Source organism: Rhinoraja longicauda, chromosome 20, assembly GCF_053455715.1.
Source record: "Rhinoraja longicauda isolate Sanriku21f chromosome 20, sRhiLon1.1, whole genome shotgun sequence".
Taxonomy (NCBI): Eukaryota; Metazoa; Chordata; class Chondrichthyes; order Rajiformes; family Arhynchobatidae; genus Rhinoraja; species Rhinoraja longicauda.
The window spans coordinates 4625225-4648374 of NC_135972.1; the positions used below are offsets into that span (position 1 = coordinate 4625225).

Below are 23150 nucleotides of genomic sequence, written 5' to 3' on the forward strand. Positions count from 1 at the left end.
ATAATTTGAGCAGTTATACTAAGGAAATATCTTTTCATTTTGCCATTACAGTGCTGATGTCCATTCAGAAGGATAGAATAAAAATAGGAAAAGAAATGGTGCCACAATCAAAGATACAAGATAGAGGGAAACAGCAACATAAAGACAAAAGCAAGATAGAATGAGTCATACAGATAAATAATTTCTCTACCATGTGCAATGCTGCAAGAGATCAATTAATGATGTAAATAAATACCTCAGCCTGCAAATTCCTTCACTGCTGTTAAATAGTGTTAAAACAGTATTGAGTAACACCTAATGTTTCTAAAGATCCCACAAAATCAAAAATTGACAATTGTGAGCTTCCCAGATCAGTGTTGTTGCATTTCCTGTTGCTGCATTTCCTGTCAACACACCAATATGCCAGTTTGAGTTACAGATCTCACAGAGTGCTGCTTTAATGAAGTCTTGTCTGTGATGTGATTACTCCTTAGATAAATCTAATTATGAACACTGGTTCCTGTAAATTCTGGGTGGATAAGGTTTCATGATCGCCATGGTTGCTTCAATATAACTTATGCCGAACTGCAATCTCCTTGCTGTTCAGAAAAAAGGTGGTCGATAAATCCCCAATGAAAGTTAGTTTTCATTGCAAAAGTCATTGAAGGTGCAAGGAAATGAAAGTTAAACTGATTAAGCAATGAGGCTGCAGGATACTAACTGTGGAGATGCCTGGTAAAGAAAGTAGTTTAAGAACTGGCTCTTTCAAAAGTATGGTTATAGAATAAAAGGATGAATAATAGCTAGTGTTTTATGAGCAAATAGGAACTATCATTATTCAGATCATCAAAGTTAAACATCATACTGAAAACACATTTTTGGTGATGTACTTTTGTAGTTATCATTTAAAAGAGGTGTACATGAGAATCTCCCAGAGAAGTCAAGGGCCAAATCACCTGCTGGCTTTATAAGAGGTCAGGAAATGAACGCAATGTTGCTCCACTGTGGATTAATCATATTTTCAGATACAGAGAAAGTTTAAGGATGTTTTGCTTTTTTTAATTTGCTTTTTTTTTTTAATTTGAAAAAATCTGGAATAAATGGTATTGCTGCGAAGCAGCAGGCAAACAGGATTGCATTTTTTTCATTCAGCTCTTTCCTTACCTTGAACACGAGTAAGCCAATCGGGCTGGTTGTAGTGTTCTGATGCAATGGTAAGGGTGTTGAGGAATACTAGAAATATCACAAGCCAATAAAACACACTTGACTTCACGCCTGCTCGACATTTTCGCCTGCAAAATCGGTTCCATCTCCGCCAATATCGGCTGCAATAACAAAAGTGATGCTGAGGGTGAAGAAAGGATTTTCTAATTGTTTTATTAATTTCATAAACTGTAAGAGGGCATTTGGTAGTGGGAAAATACAAAAATGAAAAAGAGTTGAATGATACAGTCTGTTTCATGGTGGTGAGATTTTTATGTTTACTACCTGTTCTTTCCTACCAAATAGACAAAATGAGTAAAAATGGAGTAAAAATAAGTGGATTCTAGAGTTGTTTGATTGATACTATAAGCAGATTATCATTCATTTGGTGAGGATAAAAAAAGAACCTCAGAAGTTCATGTAAATAGTTCTCACACAGTAAGTAGCTTGATCAGTTCATCATCAGGAGAAAATGGGATATTTTAATGTACGGTAAGAAAAAAGACAGATTTTAGTTTTGTTAAATTTTTAATATTAGTAATCATTTTTTTCAATATTTCTACTTTTACTGGTCCCATTACCACTCATTAATTCCTATATTTCACTGGAGTCTATTTACAAATTACGGCCAGTTTTTTGAACATAAAGAACATTCATATACATGACCCAAAAAGATTGAACCCTCCAGCCTAAGGAGTTATCTCAACACTCCAAAATGTGATATTTTAAATAGGATTTTGACATTATTACAATACTGATAGAAATTTTTTATTTTATTTTGGGAAATATACTTGGTTTCATAGATAGAACAAAAATGGTATCTGTGGAGAAGAACACGGAGGATGGTGAGATGAGAGGGGTATATTAATATGCTAGTTTGAGATCCAGAAATAAATGGTATTGGTCTCTTGCAGAGCATTAAGTGCATGTTTCTAGGGCCTGATGGGATCTATTCCAGGTCGTTGAGGGAAGCAAGACAGGAGATTGCAGGACCTCTATCTGCAGGCAAGATCTTGAAGTACTGGATAACAGCCAATGTTGTTCCTTTTTTAAATAATTAAGGACATTTTAGGCTGGTGAGATTCATGTCAGTGACAGGAATGTTTTTGGTGAGGCTTCTTAGGGTTAGGCTTTGCTTGCAACATATATATATATATATATATCAAGCAACAACAAAAATGGTGAAGATGTAGACAGTGTAGAAGGCAGTTCAAGGATAGTTACATAGATTATGGAATAAAGATTTGGAAAGAGCAATAGCAGATGGAGTTTAAACTGAGCAAGTGTGAGGAGTTGCACTATGGGAATAAAAGGGGAAAGTAAACAATTAATGGCAAGACCCTTAACAGAATGGATGAACAGAGGGATCTTAAGCTCCCTGAAAGTAGAAACACAAGTAGATAGAGTGGTAAAAAAGTGCAGATACTTCTCTTCATCAGTCAGACCATTGAGTATAAGAGTCAGAAAGTCAGAGAGCATGCAAAAGAGATTAATCAGGATGCTGCTAGATTAGAGGGAGAGGTTGGACAAACATGTTTTTATGGAGCTTTGGGGCCTGAGGAGAGACTTGATAGAAGTTTATAAAATTAAGAGAAGCATAGTAGGTAGTGAGAATTTTTTTACCCCAGGTTGGAAATGTCAAATTCTAAAGGGCACACCTTTAAGATCAGAGGAGGAAAAAATGTAAAGGAGAAACGCAGGGCCATTTTTTTTCATTCAGTGTAGTGAGTGCCAGATGTGATGGTAGAAGCAGATATAATAGTGGCGTTTTAAAGGCTTTTAGATAGACACCTGAATATGTTGGGAATGGAGGGATATGGATCAAATGCAGAAGTTATTAAGAAGTTTAATTTGGCATCATTTCCAACAGATAGCGTGGGCTGGAGAACCTGTTCCTGTGCTGTACTGATCTAGGTCTATGCTTATTCCACAGAACGCAATCATTGATTTTAATGCAGTATGTAAATTGTTTACTGGAGTTAAACTTGGTACCTTATCATTCAACTGTAATATTTTTTACAACAAATATTATATACAACTTCACTCATGCTGGTTTCTAACTCTGCCACATTATGACTGAAAATATTTTGAATAAAAAGTGCACTCCATAACTATTGATCCTTTTTGCAAATTATGTCAGAGAAGATTTTCCAAGTCAATTACCCTGGCAAACTAGCATAATATGGGTATTGATGATTCTATGAAATGTGTGGAGGGAAGTCAATAGACAATAGACAATAGACAATAGGTGCAGGAGTAGGCCATTCAGCCCTTCGAGCCAGCACCGCCATTCAATGCGATCATGGCTGATCACTCTCAATCAGTACCCCGTTCCTGCCTTCTCCCCATACCCCCTCACTCCGCTATCCTTAAGAGCTCTATCCAGCTCTCTCTTGAAAGCATCCAACAAACTGGCCTCCACTGCCTTCTGAGGCAGAGAATTCCACACCTTCACCACTCTCTGACTGAAAAAGTTCTTCCTCATCTCCGTTCTAAATGGCCTACCCCTTATTCTTAAACTGTGGCCCCTTGTTCTGGACTCCCCCAACATTGGGAACATGTTTCCTGCCTCTAATGCGTCCAATCCCCTAATTATCTTATATGTTTCAATAAGATCCCCCCTCATCCTTCTAAATTCCAGTGTATACAAGCCCAATCGCTCCAGCCTTTCAACATACGACAGTCCCGCCATTCCGGGAATTAACCTAGTGAACCTACGCTGCACGCCCTCCATAGCAAGAATATCCTTCCTCAAATTTGGAGACCAAAACTGCACACAGTACTCCAGGTGCGGTCTCACCAGGGCCCGGTACAATTGTAGAAGGACCTCTTTGCTCCTATACTCAACTCCTCTTGTTACGAAGGCCAACATTCCATTGGCTTTCTTCACTGCCTGCTGTACCTGCATGCTTCCTTTCATTGACTGATGCACTAGGACACCCAGATCTCGTTGAACTCCCCCTCCTCCTAACTTGACACCATTCAGATAATAATCTGCCTTTCTATTCTTACTTCCAAAGTGAATAACCTCACACTTATCTACATTAAACTGCATCTGCCATGTATCCGCCCACTCACACAACCTGTCCAAGTCACCCTGCAGCCTTATTGCATCTTCCTCACAATTCACACTACCCCCCAGCTTAGTATCATCTGCAAATTTGCTAATGGTACTTTTAATCCCTTCGTCTAAGTCATTAATGTATATCGTAAATAGCTGGGGTCCCAGCACCGAACCTTGCGGTACCCCACTGGTCACTGCCTGCCATTCCGAAAGGGCCCCATTTATCCCCACTCTTTGCTTTCTGTCTGTCAACCAATTTTCTATCCTTGTCAGTACCCTACCCCCAATACCATGTGCCCTAATTTTGCCCACTAATCTCCTATGTGGGACCTTGTCGAAGGCTTTCTGAAAGTCGAGGTACACCACATCCACTGACTCTCCCCTGTCAATTTTCCTAGTTACATCCTCAAAAAATCCCAGTAGATTTGTCAAGCATGATTTCCCCTTCGTAAATCCATGCTGACTCGGAATGATCCCGTTACTGCTATCCAAATGCTCAGCAATTTCATCTTTTATAATTGACTCCAGCATCTTCCCCACCACTGATGTCAGACTAACTGGTCTATAATTACCCGTTTTCTCTCTCCCTCCTTTCTTAAAAAGTGGGATAACATTTGCTATCCTCCAATCCACAGGAACTGATCCTGAATCTGTAGAACATTGAAAAATGATCTCCAATGCTTCCACTATTTCTAGAGCCACCTTCTTAAGTACCCTGGGATGCAGACCATCAGGCCCTGGGGATTTATCAGCCTTCAGTCCCATCAGTCTACCCAAAACCATTTCCTGCCTAATGTGGATTTCCTTCAGTTCCTCCATCACCCTAGTCTACTGTTCTAGATCTGTGGTACTGTACGCCTATTTAGATATTTTCCTCATAAAGACATACATTTGTACATACATGCACAAGCATACTTAATTAGGTGCAAATTACATGATAGTGTCATATGACGAGCTTCCATTGCATCTCGTAGTACCATACAATTCACAGGGATGAAGGCTGCCATGTGAGGTGTTAAATTCTATAGAGGTGTTTTGATGAAAGCTATCAAACCAAATTAGAACAGTCTAAGGATTATGTTTTTAAATCTTAATTTGGCATTGTCAATAGGTCAATAGGTAAAGGAACACAGCCATTACATCCTTCAATCTTAGGTAGATTCTCCAGCATTAATGGTTATGGTCTTGGAGTTATTTTGTGACTTTTGGATTACCCTACTTCAATTAACTGTTTAGGAGCATGGGCAGAATTAAGACAAGGATATACATTATTTCCAGTGTGGCGATTAGGACAATATATATATTTTTAAATCACAGTTAGCAAAAAATTGTGATATTATAATATGTTATAACATTCTAGAGGAAGGGAAATATAGTCAATATCAAAGTGTATTAGCCAATGATCCCTTCACATCAGCAGATTATTGCACTTAGTAATTCTGTGCTGACTTTTAAGAATATATACAAATCACTTGCTCTTGTATAATCATAGAGTCATAGAATCATAGAGTGATACAGAGTGGAAATTGGCCTTTCAGCCCAACTTGCCCACACCGGACAACATGTCCCAGCTACGCTATTTCCACCTGCCAGTTTTTAGTCCATATCCCTCCAAATATGTCCTATCCATGTCCTAGCTGTTTCTTAAACGTTGGGATAGTCCCTGCCTCAACTACCTCCTCTGGCAGCTTGTTCCATACACCCACCAACCTTTGTGTGAAAAAGGTTACCCCCTCAGATTTCTATTAAATCTTTTACCATTCACCTTAAACCTATATCCTTTGGTCCGCGATTCACCTACTCTGGGCAAGAGACTCTGTGCATCTACCCGATCTATTCCTCTCATGATTTTATATACCTCAATAAGATTACCTCTTATCCTCATTGCGTTCCAAGGAATAGAGTCCCAGCCTACTCAGCCTCTCCCTATAGCTCAGACTCTCTAGTCCTGGCAACATTCTCGTAAATCTTCTCTGTACCATTTCCAGCTTGACAACATATTTCCAATAATATGGTGCCCAGTACTGAACACAGCCTCATCAATGTCTAATACAACTGCAACATGACCTCCCAACTTCTATACTCAATAGTCTGACTGATGAAGGCCCATGTGCCAAATGCCTTTTTGACCACCCTATCTACCTGCGACTCCACCTTCAAGGAACCATGCATCGGCACTCCTAGATCCCTCTGCTCTACCACTAGATCCCTCTGCTCTTGTATTGATCCAACATGTTGGAAAGAGTCACAGAGGTTCCTATACCTGGAGAGATGATAATGATGATGTCATTAAGTGCCTTGCTTATCAGTGAAGCATTGCCCCCTTACTTTGAGTTCTGTGTATACTTATGTCACAGCAGGGCGGTCTCAGAGGATAAATGGCACACAGTTGCTATGCAACACTGAGCTAAAATTAGCATTCCTGCCGCTGGCAGCTGGGAATGCCATTAACGGAAAAAAATACATACTTGCAAGACATCTTAAAGTTAATTACATACCCAGACTTTTCAACTGAATTTATATGACTTTACGCAAGACACTTTTTAACAGTTTGCACAAAATGGCACAAATCACAGTTATTTTATGTGGCATATTTGCAACAAGCTAAAGATGCTTACCACAGTGACTATTTATTGACATTAGAACAAAGGTTAGAAGGATAAAGAACACTCGGCTGTTTAATATAGTTAAAGAAAACTTTAAAACATATAATGCCACTGCACAAGAAGGGAGCAAAGCAGAATAGTGGGAACTATAGGCCAGTTAGCCTGACTTCAGTGGTTGGTCAGATTTTAGAGTCCATTATAAAGGATGAGGTTACGGAGTACTTAGAAGTTCACGATAAAATAGGCCAAAGTCAGCATGGCTTTGTGAAGGGGAGGTCTTGCTTGACAAATTTGCTGGAATTCTTTGAAGTAAATAGCAGGACAGACAAAGGAGAGTCAGTAGATGTTGTTTACTTAGATTTTCAGAAAGCCTTTGATAAGGTGCCACACGCAAGGCTGCTAAGGAAGATGAGAGCCCACAGTATCAAAGGACTGATGTGAGCATGGATAACAGGTTGGCTGGATGGCAAAAACCAAAGATTGGCTATAAAGGGGGATTTTTCTGGTTGGCTGCCAGTGACTAGTGGAGTTCCGCAGGGTTGGTGCTGGGGCTTCTACTCTTCACTTTGTATATTAAAGATTTGAACGGAGGGATTGAAGACTTTGTGGCCATGTTTGCGGATGATAAGAAAATAGGTGAAGGGCAGGTAGTATAGAGAAAGCAGGGACACAGCAAAGGACTTGGACAGGTTTGGAGAGTGGGCAGAGAAGTGGCGGATGGAATATAGTGTAGCAAAGTGTGGAGTCATGCTTTTTAGTAGTAGGAATAAAGGCATAGACTATTTTCTAAATGGGGAGAGAATCCAGAAATCGGAAGTGCAAAAGGACTTGGGAGTGCTGGTGCAGGATTCCCAAAAATTTAATCTGCAAGTTGAATCGGTAGTAAAGAAAGGAAACTCATCGCTTGCATTTCTTTCAAGAGGGCTTGTACACAGAAACAGGTATGTAATGCTGAGGCTTTACAAGGCGCTGGTAAGGCCCCATTTGAAATATTGTGAGCAATTTTGGGCACCATGTCTGAGGAAGGATGTGCTGGTTCTGGAGAGGGTCCAGAGGAGGTTTACAAGAATGATTCCTGGATTGAGTAGGTTAACCTATGATGAGCGTTTGTGACACTGGGCCTGTACTTGCTGGGGTTTAGAAGAATGAGGGGGGACCTCATTGAAACATACAGAATAATGAAAGGCTTGGATTGAGGGGATGTGGAGCGGATGTTTCCATTAGTGGGAGATTCTAGGACTAGAGGTCATAGCCTCAGAATTAAAGGACGTTCTTTTAGGAAGATGAGGAGAAATTTCTTTAGTCAGAGGGTGGTGATTCTGTGGAATTCTTTGCCACAGAAGGCTGTAGAGACCAAGTCAGTGGATATTTTTAAGGCAGAGATAGATAGATTTTTGATTAGTACAGGTGTCAGAGGTTATGGGGAGAAGGGAGGAGAATGGGATTAGGAGGGAGAGATAGATAAGTCATGATTGAATGGTGGAGGAAACTTGATGGGCCGAATGGCCTAGTTCTACTCCTATCACTTATGACTTTACTTATGACCTGATGACATTTGGCTATGGATACAAAAATATAACGGAAACATTTGCAATGAAAATTACCTAGTTGTAGGGGCTTGTTCGACTATTAGCTGATTAGCTAACCTCTTGCTGCAGTATACATGGATAGCTGAAGAATGACTGCGATTTAGTACATGATATTCTCAGAGGTGAGTACAATGGATGGCTGACGAGTTTGGAAACATTGATGGGAGGAAGTAATGAGTGCTGTGTCAAAATTACTGATCAGAGTAAGATACCAGTCCTAGGTATGCCAAGAGCAGTACAGATAGTATACAGAGTCATTAAAGGAAAAAAAATGCAAAATACAGTGCCCTCCATAATGTTTGCGACAAAGACCCATCATTTAATTATTTGCCTTTGTACTCCACAATTTGAGATTTGTAATAGAAAAAAATCACATGTGGTTAAAGTGCACATTGTCAGATTTTAATAAAGGCCATTTTTATACATTTTGGTTTCACCATGTAGAAATTACAGCAGTGTTTATACATAGTCCCCCCATTTCAGGGCACCATAATGTTTGGGACACAGCAATGTCATGCAAATGAAAGTAGCCATGTTTAGTATTTTGTTGCATATCCTTTGCATGCAATGACCACTGTGTCACAGACATCACCAGTTGCTGGGTGTCTTTTCTGGTGATGCTCTACCAGGCCTGCATTGCAGCCATCTTTTGCTCATGCTTGTTTTGGGGGCTAGTCCCCTTCAGTTTTCTCTTCAGCATATAAAAGGCATGCTCAATTGGGTTCAGATCGGGTGATTGACTTGGTCACTCAAGAATTGACCATTTTTTAGCTTTGAAAAACTCCTTTGTTGCTTTAGCAATATATTTGGGATCATTGTCTTGCTGTAGAATGAACTGTTGACCAATGAGTTTTGAGGCATTTGTTTGAATTAACAGATAGGATGTGTCTATACATTTCAGAATTCATTATGCTACTACCATCGGCAGTTGTATCATCAATGAAGATAAGTGACCCAGTACCTTCAGCAGCCATACATGCCCAGCCCATAACACCCCCACCACCGTGTTTCACAGATGAGGTGGTATGCTTTGGATCTTGGGCAGTTCCTTCTCTCCTCCATACTTTGCTCTTGCCATCACTGATATGTTAATCTTCTGTCCACAAGACCTTTTTCCAGAACTGTGGTTGCTCTTTTAAGTCCTTCATGGCAAACTGTAACCCGGCCATCCTATTTTTGCAGCTAACCAGTGGTTTGCATCTTGGAGTGTAGCCTCTGTATTTCTGTTCATGAAGTCTCCTGCGGACAGTGGCCATTGACAAATCCACACCTGACTCCTGAAGAGTGTTTCTGATCTGTCGGACAGGTGTTTGGGGTTTTTTCTTTATTATACAACGAATTCTTCTGGCATCAGCTGTGGAGGTCTTCCTTGGCCAGCCAGTCCCTTTGCGATTAGTAAGCTCGCCAGAGCTCTCTTTCTCCTTAATGATGTTCCAAATAGTTGATTTTGGTAGGCCTAAGGTTTGGCTGATGTCTCCAGCAGTTTTATTCTTGTTTCTCAGTCTCATAATGGCTTCTTTGACTTTCATTGGCACAACTTTGGGCCTCATGTCGATAAACAGCAATAAACATTTTCAAAGGTGATGGAAAGACTGGAGGAAAGTCTAGGTGCTGAGAACTCTTTTATACCTGCATTAAGGAGGCATTTAAACACACCTGAGCAATTACAAACGCCTGTGAAGCCATGTGTCCCACACATTATGGTGCCCTGAAATGGGGGACTATGTATAAACACAGCTGTAATTTCTACATGGTGAAATCAAAATGTATAAAAATACCCTTTAATAAAGTCTGACAATGTGCACTTTAACCACATGTGATTTTTCCTATTACAAATCTCAAATTGTGGAGTACAGACGCAAATAAATAAATGATGTGTCTTTGTCCCAAACATTAAGGAGGGCATTGTCAATAGTTAGTCCCATGCTTCAAAATGCAATTGTTATCTTGTACATCTTTGTCATAGACTACCACATACAAAGCAACTCTCTGATTCTGAGACCGTACTAGTTATAGTCAATCTAAACCAGAGGCATTGTTTCAATTTCGGAAGCATTGCTTCTGTTAATATGCTGTGGTTTTGATAAACTACCTATATTTACCATTGTATATGACTTGCAATTTTTCAAGCAGTCTGACAGAAATTATACAAAGAGAATTACTACATGAAATATATTATGTATTAACTCACCTGAACTTGGACTTGGAAATTCTGTGCCTGGAACACAAAATTAAAGATTATGGATGATTTGACAAGCTGTTGAATTGAAATCTCTTGAATTTATGTTGTTAATCGAGCGGATTGATTGCTTGTCTAGAAATGCAAAGTCTCAGTGCTAGTCAACAATCAGGAAGAGCAGCTGTTAACATTTTGCTAGAATAAGAGAAAGACACTACTTCAAACTAGCAGAAAATGATTTAGGGATCTGGGCGCTCATTAGAAAGAAATATATAGTTTGCAATTTCCATGTCTCTTAGGAGATTTTGAGGTATTTATGTACAATAATAAGCAACCAGTTTGAAAACTTGTTTGCCCTGTTTGAGCACAGCAAGAGATGATGGAAAAGAATGTGCAAACTGAGATACTTTCTCAGAACAGCAATTTAAAAGTCTGCATATGCTACAATAGAACCTACTGGACTGAGGTGCCATGGCTTTACCAATGGCTATGGAAGTGATAAAATCTCCTTGAATTTTTCCACCTCAACCTTTTTGCAAATTGTCATTCGAGGGATTTCTCACTTGCTATTGTCAAGACCTCATGGCACATCGTTAAATACACCAAGGACATCAAGAGGCTATGACAATCAAAGAGTTTCTTGCCATCTGTTATAAACAGGATGCATTTTACTAAATTAATGAAAGCATTATAAACAACATAGGAGGACTACAGTTTAGAGACAGCATAGCAACAAATACACACTTCATCCACAATAAAAGGTTATGTGAAAGTGAGAAGAAGAAGAGGCCATGCAGCAAAACCATAGAGTATTTGATGTCTTTACTGCATTTGTTAAATTGCCTAATTACCTAAAAAGCCTAATGGATTATCAGACCTTGTTATGTTAGTTCACAAATCCATTCAATTCCCTTTAAAGGACAGTAAACCTATTCAGTCCACTTTACTTCACTGTCATCACAAATTTGTTTTGGGGGCAAGTTGAGTAATTACAAACTGCAGAAATCCAGTCCACAGCACTTAAATAAAAGACGTGTTTGACTGCATAAATTGGTGGAAGTCATTGTAGAATAAATCCTAACTCGGCAGATGGCACATGACAAAACAAAAGAGGCAACAGTCTTCCTAATTCTCAAATACTACACGAAGGTTCTTGTGAATGGGAGATTCTGCATCTACAGGAAATGTGGCAGCACTTCAGATATCATACACGTTCAGAAGGTAATGTGTGGAGAAATGTGTGTAGGTCATTGTCAAGACCTTTCTCTTAACCCATGTGGAAAATCTTTACGACCCTTTAAATATGAGAATACTCAGTAAGTCTAGCACTTTGGATTGGTAAAACAATTTAGCAGATAATCTCACATACCATTTTATAAAGATCTAAAATAATTCTAACAGATTAAAGAAAGATCAGGCACAAAAGGCTGTTGTAACTCAACGGGTCAGGCAGCATCTCTGGGGAAAAATAGGTGACGTTTCAGGTCAAGACCCTTCTTCAGAATTGCAGTCAGAAGAAGGGTCTCGACCCAAAACGTCACCTATTCTTTTTCTCCAGAGATGTTGCCTGACCCGCTGAGTTTCTCCAGTTTTTTGTGTCTATCTTTGGTTTAAACCAGCATCTGTAGGTCCTTCCTAAACAAAGAAAGATCAGGGTTCAGAATAGAACTATATTTTTACATTTGCACATTCATGAAATGTAAGCTTTGCTGGCAAGGCCAGGATTTAATCGAGACTCTCAAATACACTTAAGAAGGTACTCATTATTACAGGGCAAGATATTGGATAGCCAACTGTAGGAGAATGTAACTAAAAGGGAACAGGCAAATCTCCTAAACCTTGAAGGCAATAAAGCCCAATGTGCTGTTGGTCTTCCCAACAACTTGCTGCATTTCCCTTCCAAGTTTTCCTGATTCGTGGATATGAATACCTTGATCCCTCCATACTCTGTTCATCTGCAATCTTTCTCCATTTAGACAACTGTTTGCCCTTAGATTCCTCTTATTTAACAGTGTGGATTAATATTTGATGCTTATGTTCTCAAAACCTAGTATGTACAATGCTGCTCAATAGACAAGTATTTGTCTATCAGGGTGACAAAATCCAGCACAACAAAGATTCTCAAATTGGAACTAGGTTCAATACTTGTACTGATACTTTTCAATGTCTTGAGAAGGAAGACTTTCCCAGAGGATGGTGGTGGATTCTAGGAACACTTTTCTTAAGGGGTGACAAAGGAAACAACTCTTGGTCATTTACTTCAAGAGCTGAGATGCGCAGAGCCAGAGAGAGAAGTGGGATTAGACTTAACAGTTCTTTTGCAACTAGTATGGACTCAGTTGGATGAATGGCTTCCTTCTGAGTCATAAAGTTTCTACGATTTCTTGAAGTCTATTCAATTAATTTCTAGTTGAATGAGCTTTTCATTGATAACATATTCTCAAATAATCATTTAAGATGAGTTGAACTGTTTTTAAATGCTCCAATTTTCAAGTATTTGCCACCCAAGTCTAAACTGAGGTAGGACTCTCAGGAGAAGGTTAGCTTGGTTGTTTTTTTTATATCTGTTTGCATGGGGGCCATTAATTCAATATCTGATTCACAAATACTCAATAGGCATCACTGCCATTGACACCACTGGTGCTGATGCACAATCCCACAAATAGTTATAAGGTAGGCAAATTATAAACAATTGCATGGAGGGGAAGGAACTGGAGAAGTACTGGAGGAAGAAGAATAAGAAAGGAAATCTAATGCTGCATTCTACCAGACCATCTGTCAAAAATGTTAAAAAAATTATACCAGTAATTGCAACTCCAATTTCCCAATCACCGACAATCTCAAACTTTCCCTTCCATCTATCAGAAAGCTTCACCTACTTGGCAACAGTGCCCAAAGTAAAGCCCAAAGCAAAATTATTATTTCAAACCTAGTAACATGTCAAACCATGGAAAATATCATCCAGCGGTCAAATGATTATTCCCCCTGCACTCCATTAAGGGCTATACTGTGTTCATATTCCAACAGAGTGACAAATCAGTGGCTACAATACATCTGGTTGAAAGTTTCTGACCATCATTAAACATGATGGCAGATGAACTTGGCAGAGCATCTCTGGGCCTAGGAGTGATTTCAATCATCTCAGTCCAGGCTTGTTTGACTGATGAGCAACAAAATCCAAGTTTATGATCACTTGTATAAAACAATTCAATTTGCATCTCTCTAAACCTTTCCTATCCAAATATCCAGATTTACCTGTATTTACCTTTTAAATGTTGTTATTTTACCTGCCTCTTCTGGCAGCTCATTCCATATACCTACCACCCTCTGTGTGAAAATGTTGCCCCTCAGGTTCCAACTAAATCTTTTGTTCTCGATTCCCCATTCCTTCCCCAACATGCAAAACTCTATGCTTTCACCCTATCTATTCCCATCATGATTTTATACAAGATCACCATCAGTCTCCTACAATCCAAGGAATAAAGACCAGCCTGGCTAACGTCTGCCTATAACTAAGACCCTTGTGTTCTGGCAGCAGCCTCTTTAATTTTTTCTGCACTCTTTCCAGCCTAATGGCATATTTCCTATAGCAGAAGAATCAAAACTGAACACAATTTTCTAAGAGCACTTTACCAATATCTTGTACAACTGTAACACACACCATTCCAACTTCTGTACTCAATGCACTTACTGAGGAAGGCCAGGATGCCAAAATTCTTACCACTCTGTTCACCAGTGACGCTACATTTTTACCTGTACTCCATCTGTTCGACAACAAAACGGCAGGGTCCTAAGATTCACTGTGAAAGCCATACCCCTGGTATGACTTCACCAAAATTCAACACCTCGCACTTATCTAAATTAAAATATGATGTGCCATTCGTCTACCCACTCACCCAGCTGATCAAGATCGTGCTGTAATACTTGATGACCTTCTTTACTATCTATTTCACAAAATGCTGGAGTAACTCAGCAGGTCGGGCAGCATCTCAGGAGAGAAGGAATGGGTGATGTTTTGGGTCGAGACCCTTCTTCAGACTTTGTCTCGCCCACCTGTCATCAGTCTGAAGAAGGGTCTCGACCCGAAACGTCACCCATTCCTTCTCTCCTGAGATGCTGCCTGACCTGCTGAGTTACTCCAGCATTTTGTGAAATAAATACCTTCGATTTGTACCAGCATCTGCAGTTATTTTCTTACAGTTTCTTTACTATCTATGATACTTCCTGCTTTAGTGTCATCTGCATACCTATTAATCATGCCTAGAACAATAGACAATATACAATAGGTGCAGGAGTAGGCCATTCGACCCTTTGAGCCAGCACCGCCATTCAATGTGATCATGGCTGTACATTCTCATCCAAATCACTGATATAGAGGACAAATAACAATGGGCCCAGTACCAACCTCAATGCATGCCACCAGTCACAGGCCTCCAGTCAGAAAAACAACCTTTCATCATCACCCTCTTCTTCCTACCATCAAGCCAATGATGTAACTAATTAAGGTAGACACAAAAAGCTGGAGTAACTCAGCGGGACAGGCAGCATCTCTGGAGAGAAGAAATTGGTGACGTTTTGGGTCGAGTCCCTTCTTCAGTATTTAATTAGCTAGCTCTCTCTGGATCTCATGCAATCTAACTGCATGGAACAACCTATCATGCAGAACCTTATCAAAGGCCTTGTGAAGAACCTGCTTCAGTATCTGTTTTACATTTTGCAACATTGTCTGCAACTTTGAGCAACTTAGAAAGTTCTAAATACTTCCAGAGTCATCGACAGAGCAAAGAAAATAAAACAATTGTAATTCACTGCAAAAAGTAGATGACTCTTTTAAATAACACTGAAAGGATAGATCTTTTCTGTTGCATTATGTGTTAACCATTAAACGTTTCAAAGGTCTTTTATTGTCACGTGCACCAATTAAAGTACAGTGATATTCGTATTACATTAATTGTTGTGAATTGGCAACCCCAAAAGTAGGTAATCAGCTGACGATATCAGTTAACATGTTTATACTAGGCAATAGATGAGATTTAAACTCCAAAATTATAGTTCTGGGGTCGAAGAGACATACTTCCTGCTGGTGTTCTCTGTGTTGATACCAACAATCTCATCATTTTGAGCTTGTTAGCTGATCCACCATTTTGGTGCTCAAATGTCTAGAGCTAACAATTTTAATTTTGCTCTAAATATATAGACTTTTTACTGATACAAGGACTCATGTTGATCGCAATCAGTTGTCAAATTCAACTTTTTATTTTCAATTGTTCTGAAACTTCTCAGTACAGTTTCTGAAACATATTATTAATCTTGAACTTTCAGAAAAATGAATTCCATAATGGGAATTTTACATGAAGTTGCTTTTTTTTAAAACAGAAAATTCCCCAAAACAAGAGAATAATTTCTATTTTTTGTGCAAATAAGAGGCCTCCACGGAAATGCATTTCCAACACAGCTACAAATTCTCACTCCGAAGCCACAATTTAAGATGTGTTATGTTCAACACAAGGATATTTTCAAGTTCAAGTTCAAGTCGAATGTACTGTCTGATGGGGCAAATTGTCTTGAAAATTAACGCATTAAAATTTAGTATATTGAAGCTGGGTATGTGGTGGGTAGCATAAACTGCTTCATCACATTATTGAACATATGTGCTTTGTGCACTTAATCAAAAGTAGAAAACAGAGCCAATATCTAACTAATTTTAATATAATGTTGGCATATATTTGGTCTAATTGCCCCTCTGACTGAGAGGAAACCAGTGCATATTTAAAAAACTCTTAATTAAAAAAAACATTACCAGCTTTGCTATTTTTCTGACAGCCTATTTTTTGGATTCATCATGGACTTCACTGTGATGCTACTTGCATTTCTCTTGTTTCATCAATGCCACAAGACCAGAATTAATATTACCACAAATGTAACTAGGTAGTGGTTACAATCAGTGATTGACAGCATGTTCTTTAACACTTCATAATAATGAAAATGCTGGAAAAACTCAGGTGGTCCGGCAGCGTCTGTGGAGTGAGAATAAGAGTTAATGTTTATTGCCTGATATCCGTTGTCAGTTCTGTTTCACTTCGATGCTTGACCTACTGAGTATTTCCAACATTTTCTATTTTTATTTCGGGTTGACCGCATCTGCATTTTAAAAATAATGTTCTTAATAGCACTGTTAAAGGTAACAGTTTTAGGTATGAAAATTATAAAAGCGATGATGGACCCTGCTCTGCCATTAAGTTAATTGGTTAACTTGCATATCAGGAGATTGTTTTGGTTTACCTCAGTTGATGCACAGCCACCTGCAGCAACCTTGAGAGAAAGGGTGTGGAAAAAACAAGAATTAAAGCAAATAAAGAAGCATAAATACGACACACAGAAGTTAGAAACTGTAACTCGGATAAAGAGATGGAGAAAATAAGACAAAATAATACCAGAGAGAATTGTCAAAGAAAAGAATGAAAAAAATAAAGACTTGAACTAAATAATGTATATAACAAAAACAAATGAGTATAATGTAAACTGGCAAACATTGCAGGCCAAAGCTATGTGAGAATTAAGCACACCTGTTTACATTGTGGGCTTGGAATTTGCTCACATAACTCTACAACATAAAACAAAGATGGCCACTGCCGAGTTGAAATCTTCCTCAAATGTCAATGAAGAATATTCTAAGAGACAAAATGTAGCTGCAGTCTGATACACAACAATCATCTGAAGTGAGATTTTAAACGTCACTGATCTAAAAAACAAATTCTTAACTAATCACAGTACAACCAGACTGCATTCTTTATCCTCAATGAGAAGTAACCTCAATAACTTTAATTATAATCTTGATTGCATCATCCAAGGTCAATGGCACAGTCATTTTTAACTTTCTAGCCCCAGGATCATTTTAGCTGTTGTTGCTGATCTCTGCACCATGTCTCAGTTTGATACTTACTGCTGAATAAAGAAAGTTATGCAAACACCTTAATCAAGTTTTCCTTCAGAATCAAGGGCAAGAGAGAGTCAAGAGTGTTTTATTGTCATATGTCCCAGATAGAACAATTAAATTCTTACTTGCTGCAGCACAAAAGAATATGTAAACATAGTACACAGTAAACAATATAATAAATGAGAGAAAAAAAGTTTAGTGTATATACATACACATACAAGTACACACACATATATATATATATATATATATTTTTAATTAAAAATAAATAAATATATATATAGATATATCCTTCGACCAAGACCCCCACAGACGAGCACCAGACCTTAACATCACACACCAATTCTGATTTTATTACTTCCGGCTCTCTGCCCTCTAAATATATTCAAGAGAGAGTTAGATATAGCTCTCAGGGCTAATGGAATTGAGGGATTTGGGGGGAAAACAGGAAAAACAAGAATTAAAGCTAGATGATCAGCCATGATCATATTGAATGGCAGTGCTGGCTCAAAGGGCCGAATGGCCTACTTCTGCACCTATTTTCTATGATTCTATGAAAGCCCTCCATACCTATCATTCCCCATCCCTGCACTGCCCGATTTTATCTTCTCCCCAAAATCCACAAACAGAACTGTCCTGGCAGACCCATTGTTTCTGCTTGTTCATGTCCCACCGAATTAATTTCCACATACCTAGACTCCATCCTATCCCTCTGGACCAATCTCTCCCCACCTCACAAGACACCTCACAAGGTCTTCGTTTCTTCAATGACTTCCGTTTTCCAGGCTCCCACTCCTTCATATTTACCATGGATGTCCAGTCACTCTACATCTCCATCCCCCACCAGGAAGGTCTTAAAGCCCTCCGTTTCTTCCTCGACGGCAGAACCAGCCAATTTCCGTCTATTAATACTCTCCTCCGCCTAGCAGAGCTGGTCCTTATCCTCAACAACTTCTCCTTCGACTCCTCCCACTTCCTCCAAATCCAAGGCGTAGTTATGGGTATTCGCATGGGCCCCAGCTATGGCCATCTCTTTGTAGGGTACATTGAACAATCACTGTTCCAGGCGTGAACAGGCCCTATCCCCGAACCCTACCTCCGCTACATTGACGACTGCATCGGTGCTGCCTCCTGCACCCATGCAGAACTCACTGACTTCATCAACTTCAGGACTAATTTCCATCCTGCACTCAAATTCACTTGGACTGTCTCTGACATCTCCCTACAGTTTCTGGATCTCACTGTCTCCATCACGGGAGACAAACTATTGACCGACATCTACTGCAGACCTACTGACTCACATAGCTATCTAGACTACACTTCTTCTCACCCTGCGTCCTGTAAAGACTCTATCCCCCACTCCCAATTCCTCCGTCTACGCCGTATCTGCGCCCAGGATAAGGTTTTCCATACTAGATCATCGGAGATGTTTAGGAAATGAGGGTTCTCCTCTTCCATTATAGATGAGGCTCTCATTGGGGTCTCCTCGATATCCCGCAGCTCTGCTCTTGCTCCCCCTTCCCCCATTTGTAACAAGGACAGAGTCCCCCTTGTTCTCACCTTCCACCCAATCAGACATCGCATACACCATAAAATCCTCCGACACCTTTGCCACCTCCAACGGGATCCCACTACCGGCCACATCTTCCCATCTCCACCCCTTTCTGCTTTCCGCAGAGACCGTTCCCACTGCAACTCCCTGGACAACTCGCCCCGTTCCACCCAAACCACTTTCCCCTGCAACCGCAGGAGATGCAACACCTGTCCCTTTACCTCCCCCCTCGACTCCATCCAAGGACCCCAACAGTCTTTTCAGGTGAGGCAGAGGTTCCTTGCACTGCTGTTCCAGGTGTCAATGTTGAGGCGTACATCGGTGAGACCAAGAACAGGCTCAGCGATCGTTTGGCTGAACACCTCCGCTCATTCCACCTTAACCTACCTGATCTCCCGATTGCTCAGTACTTTAACTCCCCTTCCCATTCACAATCTGACCTTTCTGTCCTGGGCCTCCTCCATTGTCAGAGTGAGGTCCAGTGCAAATTGGAGGAACAGCAGCTCATATTTCGCTTAGGTAGCTTATATTCCAGCGGTATGAACATTGACTTCTTTAACTTCAAATAGCCCTTGCTTTCCCTCTCTCTCCATCCCCTTCCCCTTCCCAGTTTTCCCACCAGTCTTACTGTCTCCGACTATATTCTATCTCTGTCCTTCGCTCTCCCGACATCAGTCTGAAGGGTCTCGACCCGAAACGTCACCCATCCCTTCTCTCCAGAGATGCTGCCTGCCCCGCTGAGTTACTCCAGCATTTTGTGTCTATCCTATATATATAAATACACATATATATATATATATATATATATACACACACATACACACTGATGAGCCAAAACATTATGACCACCTGCCCAATATGCTGTTGGTGTTCCGTGCGCCGCTAAAACAGCGTGGACCCGCCGAGGCATGGACTCTACAAGACCCCTGAAGGTGTCCTGGGTATCTGGCTCCAAAACATTAGCAGCAGATCCTTCAAGTCCTGTAAGTTGCGAGGTGGAGACGCTGATCAGAATTGTCGATCCAGCACATCCCACAGATGCTCAATCGGATTGCGATCTGGAGAATTTTGAGGCCAGGGCAACACCGTGAACACTTCATCATGTTCCTCAAACCATTCCCGAACAATATGTGCAGTGTGGCAGGGCGCATTATCCCGCTGAAAGAGGCCACTGTCATCAGGGAATACCATTGCTATGAAAGGGTGTACTTGGTCTGCAACGATGTTTAGGTAGGTGACATGTGCCAAATTGACATCCACATGAATGGCCGGACCCAGGGTTTCCCAGCAGAACATTGCCCAGAGCATCACACTCCCTCCACCGGCTTGTCGTGTTCCCACAGTGCATCCTGGCGCCATCACTTCCCCACGTAAAGGGTGCACACGTACACGGCCAGCCACGTGATCTAAAAAAAACGGGACTCATCGGACCAGGTGACCTTCTTCCACTGCTCCAATGTCCAGTTCCGACCCTCGCCTGCCCAATGTAGGTGCTTTCAATGGTGGACAGGGGTCATCATGGGCACTCTGACCGGTCTGCTGCTATGCAGCCCCATGCGCAGCAGGGTGCGATGCACTGTGTATTGTGACACATTCCTCCCATGACCACCATTAAAGTTTTCTGTGACTTGTGCCACAGTAGACCTTCTGTTGGTTCGGACCAGACGGGATAGCCTTCGTTGCCCTTGGGTGCTCAAGGCTCATCGATGCACAACACCCTGTCACTGGTTTGTGGTTTGTCCCTCCTCGGATCACTGTAGGTAGGTACTCACCACTGCTGACTGGGAGCACCCCACAAGCCTTGCTGTTTCAGAGATGCTCTGAACCAGTTGTCTAGCCATAACAATTTGGCCCTTGTGAAAGTCGCTCAGGTCTTTACTCCTGACCATTTCTCCTGCATCCAACACATCAACTTCAAGAATTGACTGTTTACTTGCTGCCTAATATATCCCACCCCTTGACAGGTGCCGTTTAAACAAGATAATTAATGTTATTCACTTCACCTGTCAGTGCTCATAATGTTTTGGATCATTATGTATATATATATATATATACATATATATATTGACATATACACATGCACACACAAAAAACAAACAATAGTAGTGCAATGATGATAATAATAATAATAATAATAATAATAATAATAATAATAATAATAATAATAATAGTCTATTGTAGTATAGAGCTTATTTGAGGTTGTAGTGTTTAATAGCCTGATGACTATAGGGAAGAAGCTGTTCCAGAACCTGGACATTACTGTTTTCAGGCTCCTGTACCTTCTTCCCGATGGCAGGGGTGAAATGAGTGTGTAGCCAGGATGGTGTGGGTCTCTGATGATGCTGGCTGCCTTTTTGAGGCAGCGACTACGATAAATCCCTTTGATGATGGGGAAGTCAGAGCCGGTGATGGACTGGGCAGTGTTCACAACTTTACAAGCAGGCAAAGTGGGTATGAGTATTTGCTGTGCATTTTGTCACACAAGCTATTAATGTTTGGTCAGCTAATAATCTGGTGGCTACCTACATCGACATTATTTCAGAATTTTCCAGATTATTTAATTAACCAAATAAATTTACTAGATTTGTTGTTGAGATTTATTCTTGTGCCTTTAAGCCACAGAACCACCTTTTCTAACGTAATCAAGTTTCAAAAATAAAAACATACAGGGGCGGCACGGTAGCGCAGCGGTAGAGTTGCTGCTTTACAGCAAATGCAGCACCGGAGACTCAGGTTCGATCCTGACTACGGGAGCTGTACTGTAAGGAGTTTGTACGTTCTCCCCGTGACCTGCGTGGGTTTTCTCCGAGATCTTCGGTTTCCTCCCACACTCCAAAGACGTACAGGTATGTAGGTTAATTGACTGGGTAAATGTAAAAATTGTCCCTAGTGTGTGTAGGATAGTGTTAGTGTGCGGGGATCGCTGGGCGGCGCGGACTTGGTGGGCCGAAAAGGCCTGTTTCCGCGCTGTATATATGAAATGAAATTATACTGAGTTTAAAATTACCAGTGAAGTACAAATTTTAGAACAAAATTCTTAAACATATTTAATATATTACAGATGGGAATATTTACTACTTTTTGACTAGAATTTTTACAGCCCTATCCAATGAGTTTAAGAAACATAGAAACAAAGAAAAATAGGTGCAGGAGTAGGCCATTCGGCCCTTCGAGCCAGCACTGCCATTCAATATGATCATGGCTGATCATCTAAAATCAGTACCCTGTTCCTGCTTTTTCCCCATATCCCTTGATTCCTTTAGGCCTAAGAGCTAAGAATTTTTGAAATGTTCAATGTATAATATGGTTTATAAAAACTTATCAATAGATTTTGTGTTTTTATTTTCACAGAACACATTTAGTAATCTTTGTTTCACACAAGTTTCCAGTAATTTTTGTAAATTAATAGGTGTTTTTTTTTAAACATCCAAAAGCAATTTTTTATCCATTAAATTACTCGTCAACTCGCTGTACACAAAAACATTTGCAAAAGAACAGGGTTGGTTAAAATATGGATAACTGAAGCAATTTCAGTAGAATGCTCATAAGTATTATTTACAGAAGAAAAGTTATCATTTTTTTTGGTTCATAGCCTGCTGTTATTTAAAAATGGTTGGTTTGGCCAATCTATAGGTGAGAGATTCATAAACTAATAAAAACATTTACTAAATTGGCATTGTGTAGGGAATTCACACCAATGATCTCAGTAATTTCTGTGAAGGTACCTTGTGGAAGAGGTTTTATGTTTTCACAATGCCAAACACCTTAATATCACAACTTAAACTAAATAATTTTTGAGGGAACATGCATACCTGTTCATATTGTTAAATTTTGACTGGTGCGATGTCTCCCCCTCTTAAAGGGAAGGTAGCCAATGATTTCAAGTATCGCTTAAAGGCATTGTACAGCTTGGGGAGCACATAGACCACCCATGGGAAGGAACACCTTTAAAAAAACAATGCCCATCTTAAAATCTTGGTAGAACCGGTGGTCTCCTTCAGGGAATTCCTGCACACACGGGGGTCCAGGACGACCACAAGG

General features: G+C 40.2%; 1 protein-coding gene across 7 annotated transcripts in view; it reads right to left on the bottom strand.

The window, feature by feature from the left end:
* The window catches only part of LOC144603513 (voltage-dependent L-type calcium channel subunit alpha-1C-like), a 305941-nt gene that overhangs the window by 143912 nt on the left and 138879 nt on the right, over positions 1-23150 (bottom strand). For all 7 annotated transcript variants that reach the window (XM_078416799.1, XM_078416795.1, XM_078416797.1 and 4 more), the window contains 2 exons: positions 10633-10659; positions 1144-1304 (listed from right to left, as the gene is read on the bottom strand). In XM_078416799.1, coding sequence (XP_078272925.1) covers positions 1144-1304; positions 10633-10659 — 188 coding nt within the window. The remainder of the gene's footprint in view (positions 1-1143; positions 1305-10632; positions 10660-23150) is intronic.